Source organism: Pelophylax lessonae, assembly GCF_965119305.1.
Source record: "Pelophylax lessonae genome assembly, chromosome: 8".
Taxonomy (NCBI): Eukaryota; Metazoa; Chordata; class Amphibia; order Anura; family Ranidae; genus Pelophylax; species Pelophylax lessonae.
The window spans coordinates 68,169,410-68,188,690 of NC_138775.1; the positions used below are offsets into that span (position 1 = coordinate 68,169,410).

Consider the following 19,281-nt stretch of genomic DNA (forward strand, 5'->3'; position numbering starts at 1 on the left):
AGCTTTACCCCAGATGCCTGCATACTTAGATGTGTCTGTTTCAATCATCAACCATGTGAGTTGCTAAATGTTGTACCTTCATTAAATGTAATCATATTGCTTTACTTAGAGGCGCCTCTCTTCTCTTTTATACTAAGTTGTGACGTGACGCTACTTCAAGACATTGCTTGTTTTTTGAGGGGCCAATCTGTAAAACTCTTTATTGGAAGGGGGCAGTCAGGGGGCAGTAAAATGACAGTTTCGGAAGGTACACCCCCGGAATGGACACCCCCAAAGGTAACACGCTGTGTCCAGAACCAGGGGACCACCATCCACAAATGTGAACGGACCGCTCCTCACTGAGCATGGGTACGGGAGGTAAAGGGGATTAGGGGGTGGGCAGGAAAAAAACTAAAGGGGGAGGCGGACGCCGGAAGCGTTCCGAGGCAGCGGGTTGGGGAAGCGGTTTTTAAAGGGAGATAGGAGAGCAGGAAAGGCAAACTGAGTAGGAAGAGGGGGATAGAAACCAGAAATAGGGAGGGAAGGAGAAGAGGAGCGTGGGTGCACTCCCCCAGACTTCGGCCGGAAGACAGGAATGTCAGGGTGGTACGTGTCCAGACTAAGTATTCAGCAGACGGCGGTATTCATCCGAAGCAGCAAAATCAATCCAGAGGGCCCAAATGTCAAGACATTGCTTGTTAATCAAGTCAAATTAGAAAAAAAAAATTTGCTTGTCTTGCAAAACGCTCTTAAATCAAGTTACTCTCAATCCAAGGTTTTACTGTATATGCTGCAGAGGAGGGCTAAACTAAAGTGAACTTACTGGTTTACTATGTGTGGGTAAAGCAATGGTTCGCCTGAAATAGGTTCCTCACTCTTTTTTTAGAGAAATGTTTGGAAATAAGAAATTGGTAAGTATAATAGGTTTATTAAGCACAGAAATGCAAGGGGAATGGCTTCTATCTATATGTGTGTCTGGGTTGGGGAGAAAAACTAAAGAAATGCTTGGGGTGGTCTCTTCAAAACTCCTGAGTCACTACCTGTGGATAATTATATATACTCACTTACCCAGAACCATACCCAGATAGCAAGGGGGCAGAAAGTAAGATTGGTACCTTCTTTTATGTGCGGTCTATGATTTTCACTTCTTTTTATCTTTATATTTGCAGTTCCAGGAATGTGTGATCCCTTTCCTGTGCTGTGGAAGGAACCCATGGGCTGAAAAATCGGTGTCTTCAGCAGATACAGTGACCACGAATTCAGCCAGCTCTACTTCACGTAAAGACCAAGTGGCACCTGCATGAGTTAATGTTACGTGTATGCCCCTGTTCAACATCATCTTCCTTACTGCAAAACTGATCTCATATTGGCATATATAACAATAATGAATAAGAATCCATAGTTTTTATTACTGTCCCAAAAATGTATGTATCTATAGCTGGAGCCAGGGCAAGGTCAGTGGTGGGATTCAGCCGGTTCACACCGGTTCCACAGAACCTGTTACTAAACATTTACAAGTTCGCCGAACCGCTGTCTTACTGACCATCTGGAATCGATCATCATTCGCTCTGGCTGGCTCTCTGCCTGTGGCCGCGGCGCTCTCTCTGCTGCGGGAAGGCGGGCCGGAGCCCACAACACAGCACTGGTTGCTAGAGCCGCTTGGCGTCTAGCAACCAGTGACGTCACTCCTTTCTCCTCCACGGCGCCGCGCCGCCGCCGCGCCACCGCCTCCCCGCCTACTACACTTTCAGCATGGTTAGCACTGTCTGCAGGCTGCCTGCAGGTGCGCAGCGTGCAGCACGTGAGGAGGAGTACTTGTGGAAACACTAGGATTCTGGAGGGGCAGCCGCCCGCCCAATGTTCTTCACTCTTCAGCCTACACAGGTATGAGTCACTGACTGACCGTAAAAAATGTTTTATGCAAAAGGAGTGAAATAAGATAGATAGGCAACAGAGACTCCTATACCATGTGTGTTACATTACACACACTTCCCATGTGTCAGGAACAAATGCTCCTGAAGAGCGAACACATTAATAGCGCTGCTAATGTGTTCGCTCTTCAGGAGGATTTGTTCCTGACACCTGGGAAGTGTAACACACATGGTATAGGAATCATCATGGTAAATGTTTTACAAAGCGGCATCATTTTTAAATACCTAGGCCTCTTTGACCCTTAAGAAGTGACTGTACTTACCCACTTCTGGGCCAGAAGATTTTCCCTCTCAACCTCCCTGGCGGTATGATTATGTCAGGAATTCTGTACCAAAAGCGGTACAATTTTTTGCATGGAAATTTGGCGTTATGTATTATAGGCCTACAATTCTTAGTAATTACTGACTTAAACCTGACCAAAACAAGACTCTAGTAGACATCCCAGATGTGATAAATTTGAAACACAAACGCATGAATTATAATCTAATCAATAATATAAGTTTATTATAATATATATATATATATCATATAATAAAATTATATTATTGATTAGATTATAATTCATGCGTTATATATTATATATATATATATATATATATATATATGTATATATGTGTGTGTGTGTGTGTATATATATATATATATATACACATATATATATATAATATATATATATATATATATATATATATATATATATATATATATATATAATATAAATGTTATGTGTTTGTGTTTTGTGCAACGTTTGAATTTCCCTCCCAAGTTCCGCTCCCATGCAGCATTGCTGCTGCAGGGAACGGAACCAGGAAGTCCTCAGACCGACGGACGAGCGGCGGGGATCTCGGCTGTCGATCACAGCAATGGGAGATCATCGCTGGATCGCCAGGAGAAGGTAAGGGACACCGCTGCTCGCTCTGCACATCTACCCCGAGCGTGACTCGGGGATACCGATAATAGCATGGAAAATTCACCCCGAGTCACGCTCGGGGGGCCATTTTTTGCGTTTCGGCACTGTGTTATTTTAACTGACAATTGCGCAGTCGTACGACGCTGTACCCAAATAAAATGAATGTCTTTTTTCCCCACAAATATAGCTTTCTTTTGGTGGTATTTGATCATCTGTGCGTTTTTTTTTTTTATATCAATTCTGAACAAAAAAATGTTTTTTCACTTTCTGCTATAAATTTTTTTCATCCTTTTAGGCCAATTTGTATTCTGCTACATATTTGTGGTAAAAAAAAATTGTAGTAAACGTATTTTGATTGGTTTGCACAAAAGTTATCACGTCTGCAACTAGGGGAACGTTTAATGTCATTTTTGTTTAAGCAATGGCGGCGATCTGGGATTTTTAGCGGGACTGCGACATTGCATTGGACAGATCGGACCCCCAACTGACATTTTTAACACTTTGGGGGGACCAGTGACATTACTACAGTTGGAACTGGTTACTAAAATTTTTGAATCCCACCACTGGACAAGGTCCTCTGGAACCCAAGGTAAAAATGCCAAATGCTACTACCGGTCCCCACAAGCTTTTTAATTTGGCTCTTTAAAAAAAAAAACACAAACTTGAAATATTTAGGGTTAAACTTATTAGGAATAACTACAAATGTTATTCTGTGATATGTCCCTTAAAAAAAGCACGTCATGTCATAATTTCTGATAAAAAGGCTTTTTTTATTTAGCATAACTGCAGCAACTGCATGATGCTATTATGTCAATATGGACCAAAATCTCTGAGGAATGTTTCCAACACTGCAAGAATTGTGCCGGTTCACACTTATGCGATGCGGGAAGGCTGCGAATTTGCAGCCTGTTCCCGCATCGCACACGCACCCCCGGCAGTTCACACTGCCATATGCGATACGCTGGGGGTGTCAATGTAATGTTAACGACACCCCCAGTTTGATCGCATATCGCAGTGCGATCGTGCAGTTCGCACAGGATCGGATCGCACAAGTGTGAACCGCTGTGCGATCCGATCCTGATGCGGCTGCCAAAAAGGGTCCTGTGCGTGTTTGGTGCGGCTGCGGTGCGAATTTAGCCATACAAACTGTATGGCTAAACTCGCACCGCACAGCCGATCGCATGTAATGTCGGAGCAGTGCGCTCCGACATTACATGCGAACCCCGCACACGCACAAGTGTGAACCGGGGCTTAAGTTCTAAAGGCAAAAGGGGGTCCAACCAGGTAGTAGCAAGGTGTACCTAATAAAGTGGCTGGTGAGGGTATACTGCTGATTACGGTATATACTGCAAAGCCTTGCACTTACAACATATTCATTTTATAAGGATATATACGCCTGTGACAAATATTCAGCCAAAGTTATGCTAATCCCATGGCAATGCAATATTACACATTTTCATTCATTGTTGGTTATATTGCTAAAACTGTTTCAGGTGCCCAGATTGTCATCATTGTATTTACTGGTTAAATCAGGGTGATACCTACATTTTTCTGTCTTCTAGACTATATTGATATATATATGGGACTCAAAATATCTGTTTATTGCGGTTCACTGTTATACCTGTAACTTTAGCTTAGTTTCTGTGTTATGGATGTAAGTATATACTGTGTTTAAAATGTACCTAAAGGCAGAACCTTATTCTTTAGTTTTGAACAGAGTAAGAAATTGTTAAAATTGTTTCTTTTTTGCTGTCTCGGGAGATTGTTTCACTTCCTTCATAATGGGAAGAAACAGCAAATCTTTCCAAAGTGTCTCTATCTTAGTTGTCACCAGAGCAGATGTCCCTTTTGGGAGATTTTTCCATACTTCCTGTTCCAGTGACAACTGTAAAATGTTGGATTTAATATCAGTTTCTGTCTCAGTGACAACTATCCCCGGATGAAATAGATAGCAATAAAAACCTGAGGAATTCTAACTAAAAATAAAAAGTTTTGGCGTGAGATATTTTTAGAATTTTGTTTAGAACTGGATTATAAAAATGTACCAAAGCAGTTCACCTACTAATAGTGAACTCTAGAAAAACTGTAAAATAAAAAAATATTTTTGAAAGAAAAACATGGAGGAGTTAGCGTGTTTTTTTTTTCTTTTTTTGTCCGATAAAAACATGGCTGAATGAAACCTAATCCTAAATCCTTGTCTCCATACACACCAGATCCAAAGCCCTGCAACAGAAATCCCAATCATTTTCCCTAACAAAGAATGACTTGTCAGATCTTCCTTTTCCAACAGTTTATTGACTTAAGCCCCGTACACACGTACCGAATGTCGGCCGAACGATCGGCCGTCTTTTGTCCGGTGCTGTCCTGTCGGTTGAAAAGTGCTAAAAACTGCACACGAATTTTGTCGGCCAACAACAGCCGACTGCAGGAGTGATGTCATGTGATGGTTAACTTTCCGTGTGTTTTTTCTTTTCTGAGCATGCCCAGTCTTGCTCATCTGCTGTTTGTCAGCCGAATTCTGTACTGACTTGCGAACAATCGGCCGTTCTGGTGTTGGCCAACAAAAATTTTAATGCTTGCACACCAGATTCTGTTCGGCCGAAAAGTCACAGTCAGTTGTCGGAAGCATCATACTAACAAGCCGACAATCGGCCGATCGGTCGGTGGCCGAATATTTACGGCCGACAATCGCTACGTGTGTACGGGGCCTTAGTAAGGACATAACCCGTCACCGTCTCAGGGAACATCTTACAGCTGACAGAGAAATGCATCCTACACAGACGGACTGCCAGCTAGCATTCTGTTCTCAACTCCTACTTTTTACTTCTCTATACCATGAAGGTGAACTGGACAGGGCTTGCCAAGGGGAAAACTCTAAATGCCCCTCTACTACTTCTTCATATTTGTTCTTCCTCAAGCCTGTCCTACCTATTTTATTCTAACTGCCCAGGGAAAGGTTCCAACCCAAATAGGGAACAATGTGGGGTCATTCTATAAAGGACGTAACACCTACTTACATACAGTATCTCACAAAAGTGAGTGCACCCCTCACATTTTTGTAAATATTTTATTATATCTTTTCATGTGACAACACTGAAGAAATTACACTTTGCTACAATGTAAAGTAGTGAGTGTACAGCTTGTTTAACAGTGTAAATTTGCTGTCCCCTCAAAATAACTCAACACATTCAACCCTGAATGCCAGAGCCTACCTATTTTGGGAGAAATCACTCACACACAGTTTATAGTGTACTGGTGTCTTTTATATGAATATTAAGTAAGCTTGTAGTAGTGGGGCAGGGGTCGTGTGGTGAAAGTCACATCCTCCATGTTTCCCTCCTCATTGGGTGCCAAGCAAGGGTGACAAGAGTGGCCTACCCCAGGGTGGGTTCTTAGGGCACTTGGGTTAGGGTCACTGCACACGGCGTACTTTTACTTGAATAGACGACTTAACTCTAATTAACTCTCTTGATGTATTATAAATCCCTATGGTTACTTGTGCAATTAGGAGGGACACACAGAGCTCTTGCCCTCTCCACCTGTCCAGCATATCACTGCTACGTCACTCCCAGTAATGGTATTGAGCCCTGCTGTGCACCTAGCACAAACTCCATGTATGCACTTCACCTAACTCTATCTCTTCTGGACCTGTGTACAGGTGGGAACCTCTGCGGTGCTGATCTGCTTCCGTTGTTATGGGAAAAAGACCTTCTCAGAGAGAGAGTGCCAACGACATCTACTTCTGCTAGAAGCTATCCCACATGTCACATGTACATGCTTACGACAGCCCAGGGCTGTCATCAGGGGGGACAGTCCAAACACTTGTAGAGGGCCTGGGCATCCTGAGGGGCCCAGCCACCTGGCAGGGCTGGGAGAAGGCAGGGGCAGGTGCAGGAGCGCTCCGTGGCTGCACTGGCTTTTTGTATGCGTGCAAGTCGGAAGCTGCTGCAGCTCTGTGTAATTGAGCGGACATTGGGCTCTTTGCTGCCACTTCTGGGTACTTCCTGCATGTGCACTCCTCATATGTGCTGCCTGTATGGTTTTGTGGACTGTACTTGGCTCTCTGTGTCTCAGCGACATCCGGAAACAAGTGCTGAGACTAGGAAGAATATCTTACAAGGGCTGTTGTACAAGTGAGAGGTGTGTGTGTGTACATGTGTGTGTGCGTGTGTGTGTGTCATATATACGCATGTGAGGGGGGGCTGAGTGCGTACAGGTGTGAGGAGGCTGAGTGCGTACAGGTGTTAGATGGGCTGAGTGCATACAGGTGTGAGGAGGGGGCTGAGTGCGTACAGGTGTGAGGAGGCTGAGTGCGTACAGGTGTTAGATGGGCTGAGTGCATACAGGTGTGAGGAGGGGGCTGAGTGCGTACAGGTGTGAGGGGGGCTAAGTGTGTACAGGTGTGACGAGGGGCTGAGTGTGTACAGGTGTGAGGAAGGGCTTAATTGCGTACAGGTTTGGGGTAACTAAGTGTATACAGGTGTGAGGAGTGAGTAGAGCTACTGGATTGGGACATCTCTTTGCTGGATTGGAATGTCTCTTTGCTAAAAATATTATTTTTTTTGTTTTCTTAGATATGCTAGGGGAGGATAGATGGGGGGGGTCAATGAAAAGGTAGTGCAGTTAGAGTTAGTGTAGGGTCCTGCTCAAAAGAGTCTACATTGTTGTGGAGGCAGGCCTCATATTTTTTGGCTAAAATATAATTCCTTCCTGTAAATCTTGAAAGCACTGATGACTTGGAATATTATTAAATATATAAAAATGAAAAGTGTAAGAGTGTTAAAATAAAAGTGGGTGCACTGAAGGACTCAGTGGGATGGCCAGTGGGTGGATTTAGTGGAAAGGTCAGTGGGCAGACCCTGGGGAATTTTGGTGGTCAGGACTGGTTGGGCCCAGGCCTAGAGCTGTGTAGGAGGCCTTAAAATTAGTCTGCTGCTAGAGAAACCTTTGTTACTCTTGGTAACCACTTGAATCTTCACACTGTATTAACTCTTGTACCGTTATCCTCATGCCCCAAAGTGCTTAGTGACCCGTGTTGTAACTACATGTGTCAGTTACGTGCATTACACTTCTTGAGTAACTTCAGACCAGGCAAAGGCAAAGTTTCAAAAGCTTTACTGAAGAATAAATTACACATGACAGTTCAACATAAAGTGCAGTCTTTTCTTAACATTCCTAGTCCCTAACTCAGGCTTACTAAAGAATAAATTACACATGACAGTTCAACATAAAGTGCAGTCTTTTCCTAACATTCCAAGTCCTAACTCAGGCTTGTAGCTGCCCCAGCATACCTGCACAGAAAGGAATCCATTCTTGGCAGAGTTTATAATGGTAGTGTCCAGGATTAGCATCTTTAGGGCAGACTGCAAGTCTCTGCAGCTCCTTCAGACTGTAGCAGTTACCTGAGGGCAGATGTGCACCACTTGTCATCCCGAACTTTGCATTTTCACCAGGCCAACAGGATGGAGTTCGGTGTGCGTGAGAGTCCCTGAGCCCCCTCCACTTCCTCCGCTCTCTGGGTAGAAACCACTGTCCCTCTTATAATACACAGAATGAATGGCTTGGACCCAGGAAAGCACGCCAAGAAAAGAACCGGGAAACATCTTCCCAACTGGGGAAGCATTAATCTGTACCTGCCATCAAGCTTGTTTGAAGCAACAGATCAGCCAATTTGTAGCACTGATATATAGCAATCTAGAAAATTTACAGTATCAGTATTTAACAAGGTATGTTAGCAGATGATGGCTTCAATTATCAGGGGTAGTGTCCCTTCCTATGTCAGGATAAATCTGTTGCCTTCACTGGATCTACACCTCTGGACTTATTACCAGAGAGTATGAGAAGTGAAGAAGGAGCCTTCCTTGAGCTATCCTTTCTAACCTGAACTTCTCCCTGGCCCTGGCCCTGTCCCTTACCACTCGCCAGAAGTGCACCAAAATTATATGGGTTCCTGCTTTTGTTGTTATCTGATGTTACCCCCATGTTCCTATGTATGACTATTCTACTATTTGTACACTTTGTCATGTTATTCTTTAAAAAATCAATAAAAAATTATCTGTTAAAAAAAAAAAAATTATATGGGTTCCCTTATTTGAAAGGTTCTTTCACCCCAAATTGCCACCAAGTTCTTTGTCCAATCAGACTACTGTCCATTTTGAGATACTGGATGGAATCAATAAGAGATCAATTCCCTTACTCCCCTTCCCATGCACCAATGACACTAGGCTACCTACAGGTGGAAAGACTAAAGCCCCGTACACACGCGTCGATAATTGGCCGTGAATTTTCGGCCAACGTCCGATCGGCCGATTTTCAGCTTGTTAGTATGATGCTTCCGACAACCGACTCCGACTTTTCGGCCGAAAAAAATCTGGTGTGCAGGATATAAATTTTTTGTTGGCCGTCAACACAACGGCCGATTTTCCATCAGTCAGTACAGATTTCGGCAGACAAAAATCTGATGAGCAAGACTGGGCATGCTCAGAGAAGAAAAAACACACGGAAAGTAAACCAGCACATGACATCACTTCTGCAGTTGATTTTTGTTGGCCGAGAAAATTCGTGTGCAGTCTAGGCACATTCCAACCAACAAAACATCACTCTGGACAAAAGTCGGACGATCGGTCGGCCGATAATCGTTGCGTGTGTACGGGGCATTATTGTACCCTTCTACATATTGATAGCCCATTTTATTTATTTATTTATTTATTTTAATCAGCAGATGTGCGGTCATCTCCCTATTTAGGCAGTTATAATATGCTAAGCTGGGACCAGTAAAACAGACATTCACAGTGCTAAAGAGAAAATTCTTGGGTGGCAAAGGTTGTGTCTCAAGACACCATTGATGGATATTCAGCCCTAGTGAACGCTAGCAAAACCTATATCTTCTCTAGATGTATTTTCCCATAGCAAAATGCCTACATTCGCAAACTTCAGTGAACTCATAGAACATTACCTACAGCTTGAATGTATTTAACAAAAAATGACATTCAGTATATTCTTTTGATCTTTCACAAAAGCAATTAAAACAATCCTAACTATGTGGACTGGGAAAACACTATCCATATCTTGGTAATATGCTCATGTTAGAAAATAATAATCTCCTTATACAGCAAAAGAAAAGGTGCCTTTATCTTCCCTAGGAATACTTACAGCCAGAATTAATTGCATTACTTTCATGATTAAAATCATAGGAAGGATTACAGTAATCGTGTCAATTTAACACCAGATGACCTACATTCTAAAATATGGTACAAAGGTATGATTTAAAAGCACAGCTAAAAATATATTCCTGTTATTTACCTTGTATATGTGTTTTAAATATGAATAATTTTTTTTCAACATGAGTTTCTTTAACCACTTGCCGACCGCTCACTGTGCTGCTACTGCGGCACAGTGGCTCCCCTGGGTCCAGCGGCGTAGACCTATGTCGCTGGACTCCTAGCTGTCTCAGTGGCGCGCGTTTCCGGAAGCTTAACACAGCGGGAGTCGGGCTGGAGGAGGAAAGGCGGCTGTCACCGCCTCTCTCCCCCGATCGTCGGGGAAAGTGTGAGAAGATCCGCCCGCTTGTGTAAACAAAGCAGGCGGATCTTCTCAGTGACAGACAGGGAGAGATCACAGGATTCAGCATAGCTGAACCCAGGGGAGGACTGGCAAGGGGGGCAGGGTGGCAATTGCCCCCCGGGCCACTCTGAAAAGTGGTAAAAACTAGTAAAAAGGCCGCACTCAGGGCTGGATTAATGTAGGGGCCAGACACTGTATACAGCTGTCAGTCCAAAACCAGGTGGGCATGGATAGTGAGCTGATTCCATGGTTCAATGGGCCACTTGACTGGACTTGCCCCCCAGGCCTAAGGCTGCCAGCCCTCCCCTGGCTGAACCTGCGATCTGTGTCTGTGTCATAGAACCCCCTCCCCCACACACACGTCAGTAAGCATGAGGCATACATTTAACCCCTTCCCTGCCAGTGTCAATATTACGGTAACAGTGCATATTTTTAGCACTGATTACTGTAGTAATGTCACTGGTCTCTCCAAAAGTGTCAAAAATGTCAGTTAGGGGTCTGATCTGTCCGCCACAATGTCACAGTCCTGCAAAAAAATCGCAGATCGCCACCATTACTAGTAAAAAAAAAAAAGAAAAAAACAATAAAAATTACAAATCTTTCCCGTAGTTAGTAAACGCGATAACTTTTGCTCAAACCAATCAAAATACGCTTATTGCAATTTTTTTTTTACCAAAAATATGTAGCAGAAAACAAATTGGCCTAAAATGTAAAAAAAAATTGATTTTTAATTTTTCTTTTTTTGGGGGGAATGTTATATAAAGTGCATTGCAAAAGTATTCGGCCCCCTTGAACTTTTCGACCTTTTGCCACATTTCAGGCTTCAAACATAAAGATATAAAACTGTAATTTTTTGTGAAGAATCAACAAGTGGGACACAATCATGAAGTGGAACGAAATTTATTGGATATTTCAAACTTTGTTAACAAATAAATAACTGAAAAATTAGGCGTCCAAAATTATTCAGCCCCTTTACTTTCAGTGCAGCAAACTCTCTCCAGAAGTTCAGTGAGGATCTCTGAATGATCCAATGTTGACCTAAATGACTAATGATGATAAATAGAATCCACCTGTGTGTAATCAAGTCTCCGTATAAATGCACCTGCACTGTGATAGTCTCAGAGGTCCGTTTAAAGTACAGAGAGCATCATGAAGAACAAGGAACGCACCAGGCAGGTCTGAGATACTGTTGTGGAGAAGTTTAAAGCCGGATTTGGATACAAAAAGATTTCCCAAGCTGTAAACATCCCAAGGAGCATTGTGCAAGCGATAATATTGAAATGGAAGAAGTATCAGACCACTGCAAATCTACGAAGACCTGGCCGTCCCTCTAAACTTTCAGCTCATACAAGGAGAAGACTGATCAGAGATGCAGCCAAGAGGCCCATGATCACTCTGGATGAACTGCAGAGATCTACAGCTGAGGTTGGAGACTCTGTCCATAGGAGAACAATCAGTCATATACTGCACAAATCTGGCCTTTATGGAAGAGTGGCAAGAAGAAAGCCATTTCTTAAAGATATCCATAAAAAGTGTTGTTTAAAGTTTGCCACAAGCCACCTGGGAGACACACCAAACATGTGGAAGAAGGTGCTCTGGTCAGATGAAACCAAAATTGAACTTTTTGGCAACAATGCAAAACGTTATGTTTGGCGTAAAAGCAACACAGCTCATCACCCTGAACACATCATCCCCACTGTCAAACATGGTGGTGGCAGCATCATGGTTTGGGCCTGCTTTTCTTCAACAGGGACAGGGAAGATGGTTAAAATTGATGGGAAGATGGATGGAGCCAAATACAAGACCATTCTGGAAGAAAACCTGATGGAGTCGGCAAAAGGCCTGAGACTGGGAGATTTGTCTTCCAACAAGACAATGATCCAAAACATAAAGCAAAATCTACAATGGAATGGTTCACAAATAAACATATCCAGGTGTTAAAATGGCCGAGCTGTTTTGCAAGGAGGAATGGGCAAAAATGTCTCTCGATGTGTAAAACTGATAGAGACATACCCCAAGCAACTTACAGCTGTAATCGCAGCAAAAGGTGGCGCTACAAAGTATTAACTGAAGGGGGCTGAATAATTTTGCACGCCCAATTTTTCAGTTTTTTATTTGTTAAAAAAGTTTGAAATATCCAATAAATTTCGTTCCACTTCATGATTGTGTCCCACTTGTTGTTGATTCTTCACAAAAAATTACAGTTTTATATCTTTATGTTTGAAGCCTGAAATGTGGCAAAAGGTCAAAAAGTTCAAGGGGGCCGAATACTTTCGCAATGCACTGTATCAGAATGTGAAAAATATTGTTTTTTGTTTTTAAATTGTCGCTCTTTTTTTCAAAAATTAAAAATCGCACAGGTGATCAAATACCACCAAAAGAAAGCTCTATTTGTGGGGAAAAAAGGACATTTTATTTGGGTACAGCGTTGCACAAACGTGCAATTGTCCGTTAAAGTAACGCAGTGCCGAATCGCGAAATATGGCCTGGTCAGGAAGGAGGTAAAGTCTTCCGTTCTTAAAGTGGATAAAAATACGCTCATTGAGAATTTGTTTGTCAAAGACATAGCTAAATACATTTTGGCCTAAATATATGACAAAAATTGAATATATTGGATATTTTTTAACAGTCAAAGTAGAAAATGTAAATTTTTTCGCAAAATTTTCGCTCTTTTTTTATTAATATCGCAAAAAATAAAAATCGCAGAGGTGATCAAATACCACCAAAAGAAAGCTCTGTTTGTGGGAAAAAACGACGTAAATATTGTTTGGGTACAGCATTGCGTGACCATGCAATTATCAGTTAAATTTCCACAGTGCAAAGTTGAAAAAAGTGGCCTGGTCATTGAGCAGCAAAATCCTCCGGTCTTAAAGTGGTTAAGGGGTCTACTTATAAAGGATCCTCTGTGTGATTCACACAGCAAATGTTTGATGGACATTTTGGGGTTGATTTACTAAAACAGGAGAGTGCAAAATCTGGTGCAGCTCTGTATAGAAACCAATCAACTTCCATTTCTTTTTTGTCAAAGCTATATTGAACAAACTGAAGTTAGAAGCTGATTTTGCACTCTCCAGTTTTAGTAAATTCACCCCTTTGTTTGCATTCACCATTCCTTCACAAGGCTTCATTCCATGTGCTTATCATTTTCAGAAGATCTGCCTATCAGTATACAACATTCCAATTACAACAAGATTCACCCTGTGCCTTTAAATTCAACCATGACTCACCCATACGCATCAGGATACAACATAATGGAGACATTTCAATAACAAAAAAGATATGTCCATCACATTTAAAATTAAAACTAAAATTCAACCATCACATTTAAAATCAAACAAGATTAGCCCATCTCCTGCTGCATTACACATAAGGTGACTCCTCTTTGATAATGATAGCCAAAGCTGTAAAATACTGACATGGAATGTCCAGCACACATTCACTGTGCAAATCTTTTATAAACGGACCCCTAAGGTAAAGTCTCATTTATTTATTTTTTTATTAAAAATAACAAACATGGTATACTTACCTGCTCTGTGCAGTGGTTTTGCACAGAGCAGCCTAGATTCTCCTCTTCTTAGGTCCTTCTTTGGTGCTCCTGGCCCCTCCCTCCTGTTGAGTGCCCTCAAAGCAAGCAGCTTGCTATGGGGGCAATCAAGCCAAGCTGCAGCTTCCTGTGTCCATTCAGACACAGAGCCGTGGCCCGGCTCCGCCCCCTTTCTTGGCTCACTGACTTTGATTGACAGTAGCGGAAGCCAGTGGCGCCACACTACTGTCTCAGCCAATGAGGAGGGGAGTCTTCGAAAACCGACTCTCTTGAGCAACATCGCTGGATCTAGATGGACCTCAGGTAAGTATAGGAGGGCTGAAAGAGGGCTGCTGCACACAGAAGGCTTTTTATTTTAATGCATACAGTGCAATAAGATAAAAAAAAGCCTTCTGCCTTTACAACCACTTTCACCACTTCTGGACCGGAAGGTTTTACCCCCTTAATGACCAGGCCATTTTTTGCGATACAGCACTGTGTTACTTTAACTGACAATTGCGCGGCCGTGCAACGCTGTACCCAAATAAATTTGATGTCCTTTTTTTCCCACAAATAGAGCTTTCTTTTGGTGGTATTTGATCACTGCAATTTTTTTTTTGATATGCGGACTCCGTCTTCTTTTTTTTGAATCATTGCAAGCCAGGAAGTGATGACGGGCCGTGGCCGCCGAGGGGAGGAAGAGGAAGTAAGGTAAGTAAATTTTCTTCTAAAACAAGGTAAGTAAAAATAAAAAAAAATGCGATTATCCATTTCTTTTTAAGGTGACCCGGACCAAGAAGATGGACAGAAGTGTCATTTTAGGGTGGAACTCCACTTTAATGACCAGGCCCTATTTTGTGATTCGGCACTGCGTACAGCGTCGCACAACCATTGTGCGGTCGTGCGACGCTGTACCCAAACAAAATTGATGTCCTTTTTTTCCCACAAATAGAGCTTTCTTTTAGTGGTATTTGATCACCTCTGCAATTTTTATTTTTTGCGCTATAAACAAAAAAATTGCGACAATTTTGAAAAGAAAAGCAATATTTTTCACATTCTGCTATATAACATTCCCCAAAAAAAAAAAATGTAAATCAAAATTATTTAACATTTTAGGCCAATTTGTTTTCTGCTACATATTTTTGGTAAAAAAAAATGCAAACAGCGTATTTTGATCGGTTTGCGCAAAAGTTATTGCGTTTACTAACTACGGGAAAGATGTATGTCATTTTTATTGTTTTTTTTTTTTTTTTTACTAGTAATGGCAGCGATCTGCGATTTTTTGCGGGACTGCGACATTGCGGCGAGCAGATCGGACCCCTAACTGACATTTTTTACACTTTTGGGGAGACCAGTGACATTACTACAGTAATCAGTGATAAAAATATAAATATTTGCACTGTTACTGTAATAATGACACTGGCAGGGAAGGGGTTAACAACACTGAAGAAGGGGTGACAACACTGAAGAAATTACACTTTGCTACAAGTAAAGTAGTGACTGTACAGCTTGTATAACAGTGTAAATTTGCTGTCCCCTCAAAATAACTCAATACACAGCCATTAATGTCTAAACTTCTGGCAACAAAAGTGACTACGCCCCTAAGCTAAAATGTCCAAATTGGGCCCAAAGTGTCAATATTTTGTGTGGCCATCATTATTTTCCAGCACTGTCTTAACTCTCTTGGGCATGGAGTTCACCAGATCTTCACAGGTTGCCACTGGAGTCCTCTTCCACTCCTCCATGATGACATAACGGAGCTGGTGGAGGTTAGAGACCTTGCACTCCTCCACCTTCCATTTGAGGATGCCCCACAGATGCTCAATAGGGTTTAGGTCTGGAGACATGCTTGGCCAGTCCTTCACCTTTACCCTCAGCTTCTTTAGCAAGTTGCGGTCGTCTTGGAGGTGTGTTTGGGGTCGTTATCATGTTGGAATATTGCCCTGCAGCCCAGTCTCTGAACAGAGGGGATCATCCTCTGCTTCAGTATGTCACAGTACATGTTGGCATTCATGGTTCCCTCAATGAACTCCCCAGTGCTGGCAGCGCTTATGCAACCCCAGACCATGACACTCCCACCACCATGCTTGACTGTAGGCAAGACACGCTTGTCACCATCTGAACCAAATAAGTTTATCTTGGTCTCATCAGACCACAGGACATGGTTCCAGTAATCCATGTCCTTAGTCAGCTTGTCTTTAGAAAACGGTTTGCAGGCTTCCTTGTGCATCATCTTTAGAAGAGGCTTCTTTCAGGGATGACAGCCATGCAGACCAATTAGATGCATTGTCTGGCGTATGGTCTGAGCACTGACAGGCTGACCCCCCACCCCTTCAACCTCTGCAGCTATGCTGGCAGCACTCATACTTCTATTTCCCAAAGACAACCTCTGGATATGATGCTGAGCATGTGCACTCAACCTGTTTGGTTGACCATGGCGAGGCCTGTTCTGAGTGGAACCTGTCCTGTTAAACTGCTATATGGTCTTGGCCACCATACTGCAGCTCAGTTTCAGGGTCTTGGCAATCTTCTTATAGCCTAGGCCATCTTTATGTGTATCAACAATTCTTTTTTTAAGATCCTCTGAGAGTTCTTTGCCATGAAGTGCTATGTTGAACTTCCAGTGATCAGTATGAGAGAGTGAGAACAATAACACGAAATTTAACACACCTGCTCCCCATTCACACCTGAGACCTTGTAACACTAACGAGTCACATTACACTGGGGAGGGAAAATGGCTAATTGGGCCCAATTTGGACATTTTCACTTAGGCTCCTTTCACACTATCCGTCCGTCGGCCGAATTCCGGTTTTCTCAGCGGGGGATCGAGCCGCCGATCCCCCGCTGAGCAGGAGGATGACAGCTGTGTCTCCGCCCTGTGTGCGGAGACACAGCTGTCAGTTTCCCTTGCATCTCTATGGGATAAATCAGATGGGAACGGACCGTCGGTCCGTTCTCATCCGATCCGATCCGCTGGACAGATGGAAAATAGGGTTTCCATCCGTCCAGATTTGACGGATCGGATTGGGTGTCAGCGGACATGCTGACATTCGATGCCCCATAGGAATGCATGGGGGGACCGTTCAGATCCGCCAAAAAAAACGGACAGGCAGATCTGAACGGTCCGCCTGTGTGAAAGGGGCCTTAGGGGTGTACTCCCTTTTGTTGCCAGTGGAGTTGTTTGTTTTTTGCTTTCTTTATTATCGTGCTAAATTATGGTACACCTAGAAAGTTAAATTCTCAATTCGATTACCAAGTTTTGTAAGCCTTTGTTACGGATACCAGTAGTGCCTTTTATATTACAGAAGAGGGAATCTTAGACTAGCTTTGACAGGGCAAAGATTAAAAAAACAGTTCTGAAATCTAATGAAAGCATATGGAGCAATAAGTGCAAATGAAACATTTTAAAAAAAAAAAAAAACATTTAAAAAAAAAAAACACCATCTTGTATATTTTTAGGAAAATTTAGTATATATTTACGGAAAAATAAAAATTGTAAAAAATTCCGTTGGTCAGTGATTCTTTTTTTTTTCAGCGCAGATCCTTGCTTATTCAGGGATTGAGGAAAATAAAGATTGCAAACCAAAATTAATAGCTTTGATTTTTGTTTAATTATTATTAACACAAGATGTATTACTTATACATTTGTGGTGGCTGTCCACCAAATGGTGGGATATGCGGACTCCGTCTTCTTTCCACAGTGGTGGATGCGGCCTTGATATTCTATGGCTGGCAAATGTGAGGAACAACACATTGATCTTTGCTCTTTGCATGTCCTAGGTAAGCTCTGTTGTTTGCAGGAAACAGAAACTGATCGCGCATCAACAAGCCCTGCCTGGAGGATAGGCAACAGTTTTTTGAGGCCAAAGCAATTGTTTTAAATTGGTACTCACTACAAGAATGTCATTTTTGTAAGATGACAGATATAGTAACGTGAAATTCTAATTGCATAATAAAAGGGGGAAAAAAAGATTTCTGTTTGCTGGAAAAACAGTATAAATTCTAGTTGTTGGGATTTTATATTCTCATCTTTTACAGTATTGATCCTTTAAAATATTTTTACGGCAAATAATTTCATCTGTAAGTGGGTATTTATTTGAACTGATTGCATAAAGTACTGTATTATTATTATGTTTATGTGCATTACTTTTTAGTGGCAAAGTGTTCTTCAGTTACATGTTATATGCACGTACTCTTGCCAAGTAATCTTTACACAGATCAGACAGCAGAAGTGGTCGCCATCCACAAGATTGGCGCTTCTTATAACGGTTTGTCTAGTGAATGAAAAGTGTTAAAGATATTAATACAAGGCTGTGTGTAGCAAGTTGCCTATGTAAGAGTAGTCACATGTATCAATAAGGGCTCTTTCACACGGGCGATCCGATCAGATCCGCCTGTCAGTTTTTTTAGGCGGATCTGATCGGATCCTCCATGCAGCTCTATGGGGCAGCGGGTGTCAGCGGAGACACCTCTGCTGACACCCGCTGCCATCCGCATCCGATCCTGTGCGTGAAATCTGGACGGATGGAAACCCTATTTTTCCATCCATTCAGTAATCGGATCGGATGAGAGCGGACAAGCGGTCCGCTCTCATCCGATCCCCCATAGAGGGCAGCGGGTGCTGAGACACCTCCCTGTCCGCTCTGCAAGCGGAGACGGAGCTGTCATCCGCCGGCTCAACGGGGATCGCGGATCGATCCCCGCTGAGCAACACAGATCTGCCTACGGAGCCCTAAAGGTGATAAAGGAACTTGTCTGCTGTGTTTTTTTTTATGTATTTACAAACTTTATTGGTCATCTTTTTTTTATAGTTTATTGATTGACAACCAGAAAGACGGACATTAAAAACATACAGAGAATGGTACATGAACATGTCATACAGTAACAATGATCTCACAATCTAGCAAATAGAAAAAACATCGTTAGAAATGCAGTGCAGTAGAACCCAGTCAGTGAATTCCAAGTTACACATCTGCTAATAACAGCATAGGTCAGTAGGGTCCAACATCCAGACCAGAGTTGTATAAAGTACTCAAAACCCATACTTGAGTAAAAGTACAAGTGCTCAATCAAAAAGTGACTTGAGTAGAAGTACTAAAATATTCAACATTTTTTGTACTTAAGTATTGCAAGTAGTTTTTTAAAAAAATTTGCTACTCAAGTACTGAAAGTAAAAGTACAAGTACTGTGTTATGTAGTTATTAAAGAAAGAAGTCAAAAGTTTGAACATCATATTGTTTTTTATTATTTCAAGTGCAGCTTTTATTTATACATACAGTAGCATTTATTTTCGTATGCGCTGATAATACACATGTTTTGAGCTTCATGAAACCTGCCATCTACTGTTCTGGCAGTGGTAATTTTTATAATAGTA

The 19,281-nt window shown here is 42.2% G+C and overlaps 1 protein-coding gene across 1 annotated transcript in view; it reads left to right on the plus strand.

Annotated features, from left to right (window-relative positions):
- Positions 1-1,333, plus strand: part of LOC309562436 (parapinopsin-like) — a 32,803-nt gene extending 31,470 nt beyond the window's left edge. The window contains exon 4 of the mRNA XM_082266652.1: positions 1,149-1,333. Within this exon, the coding sequence (XP_082122778.1) occupies positions 1,149-1,283 (135 nt within the window). The 3' untranslated portion in view covers positions 1,284-1,333. The remainder of the gene's footprint in view (positions 1-1,148) is intronic.
- Positions 1,334-19,281: the final 17,948 nt, after the last annotated feature.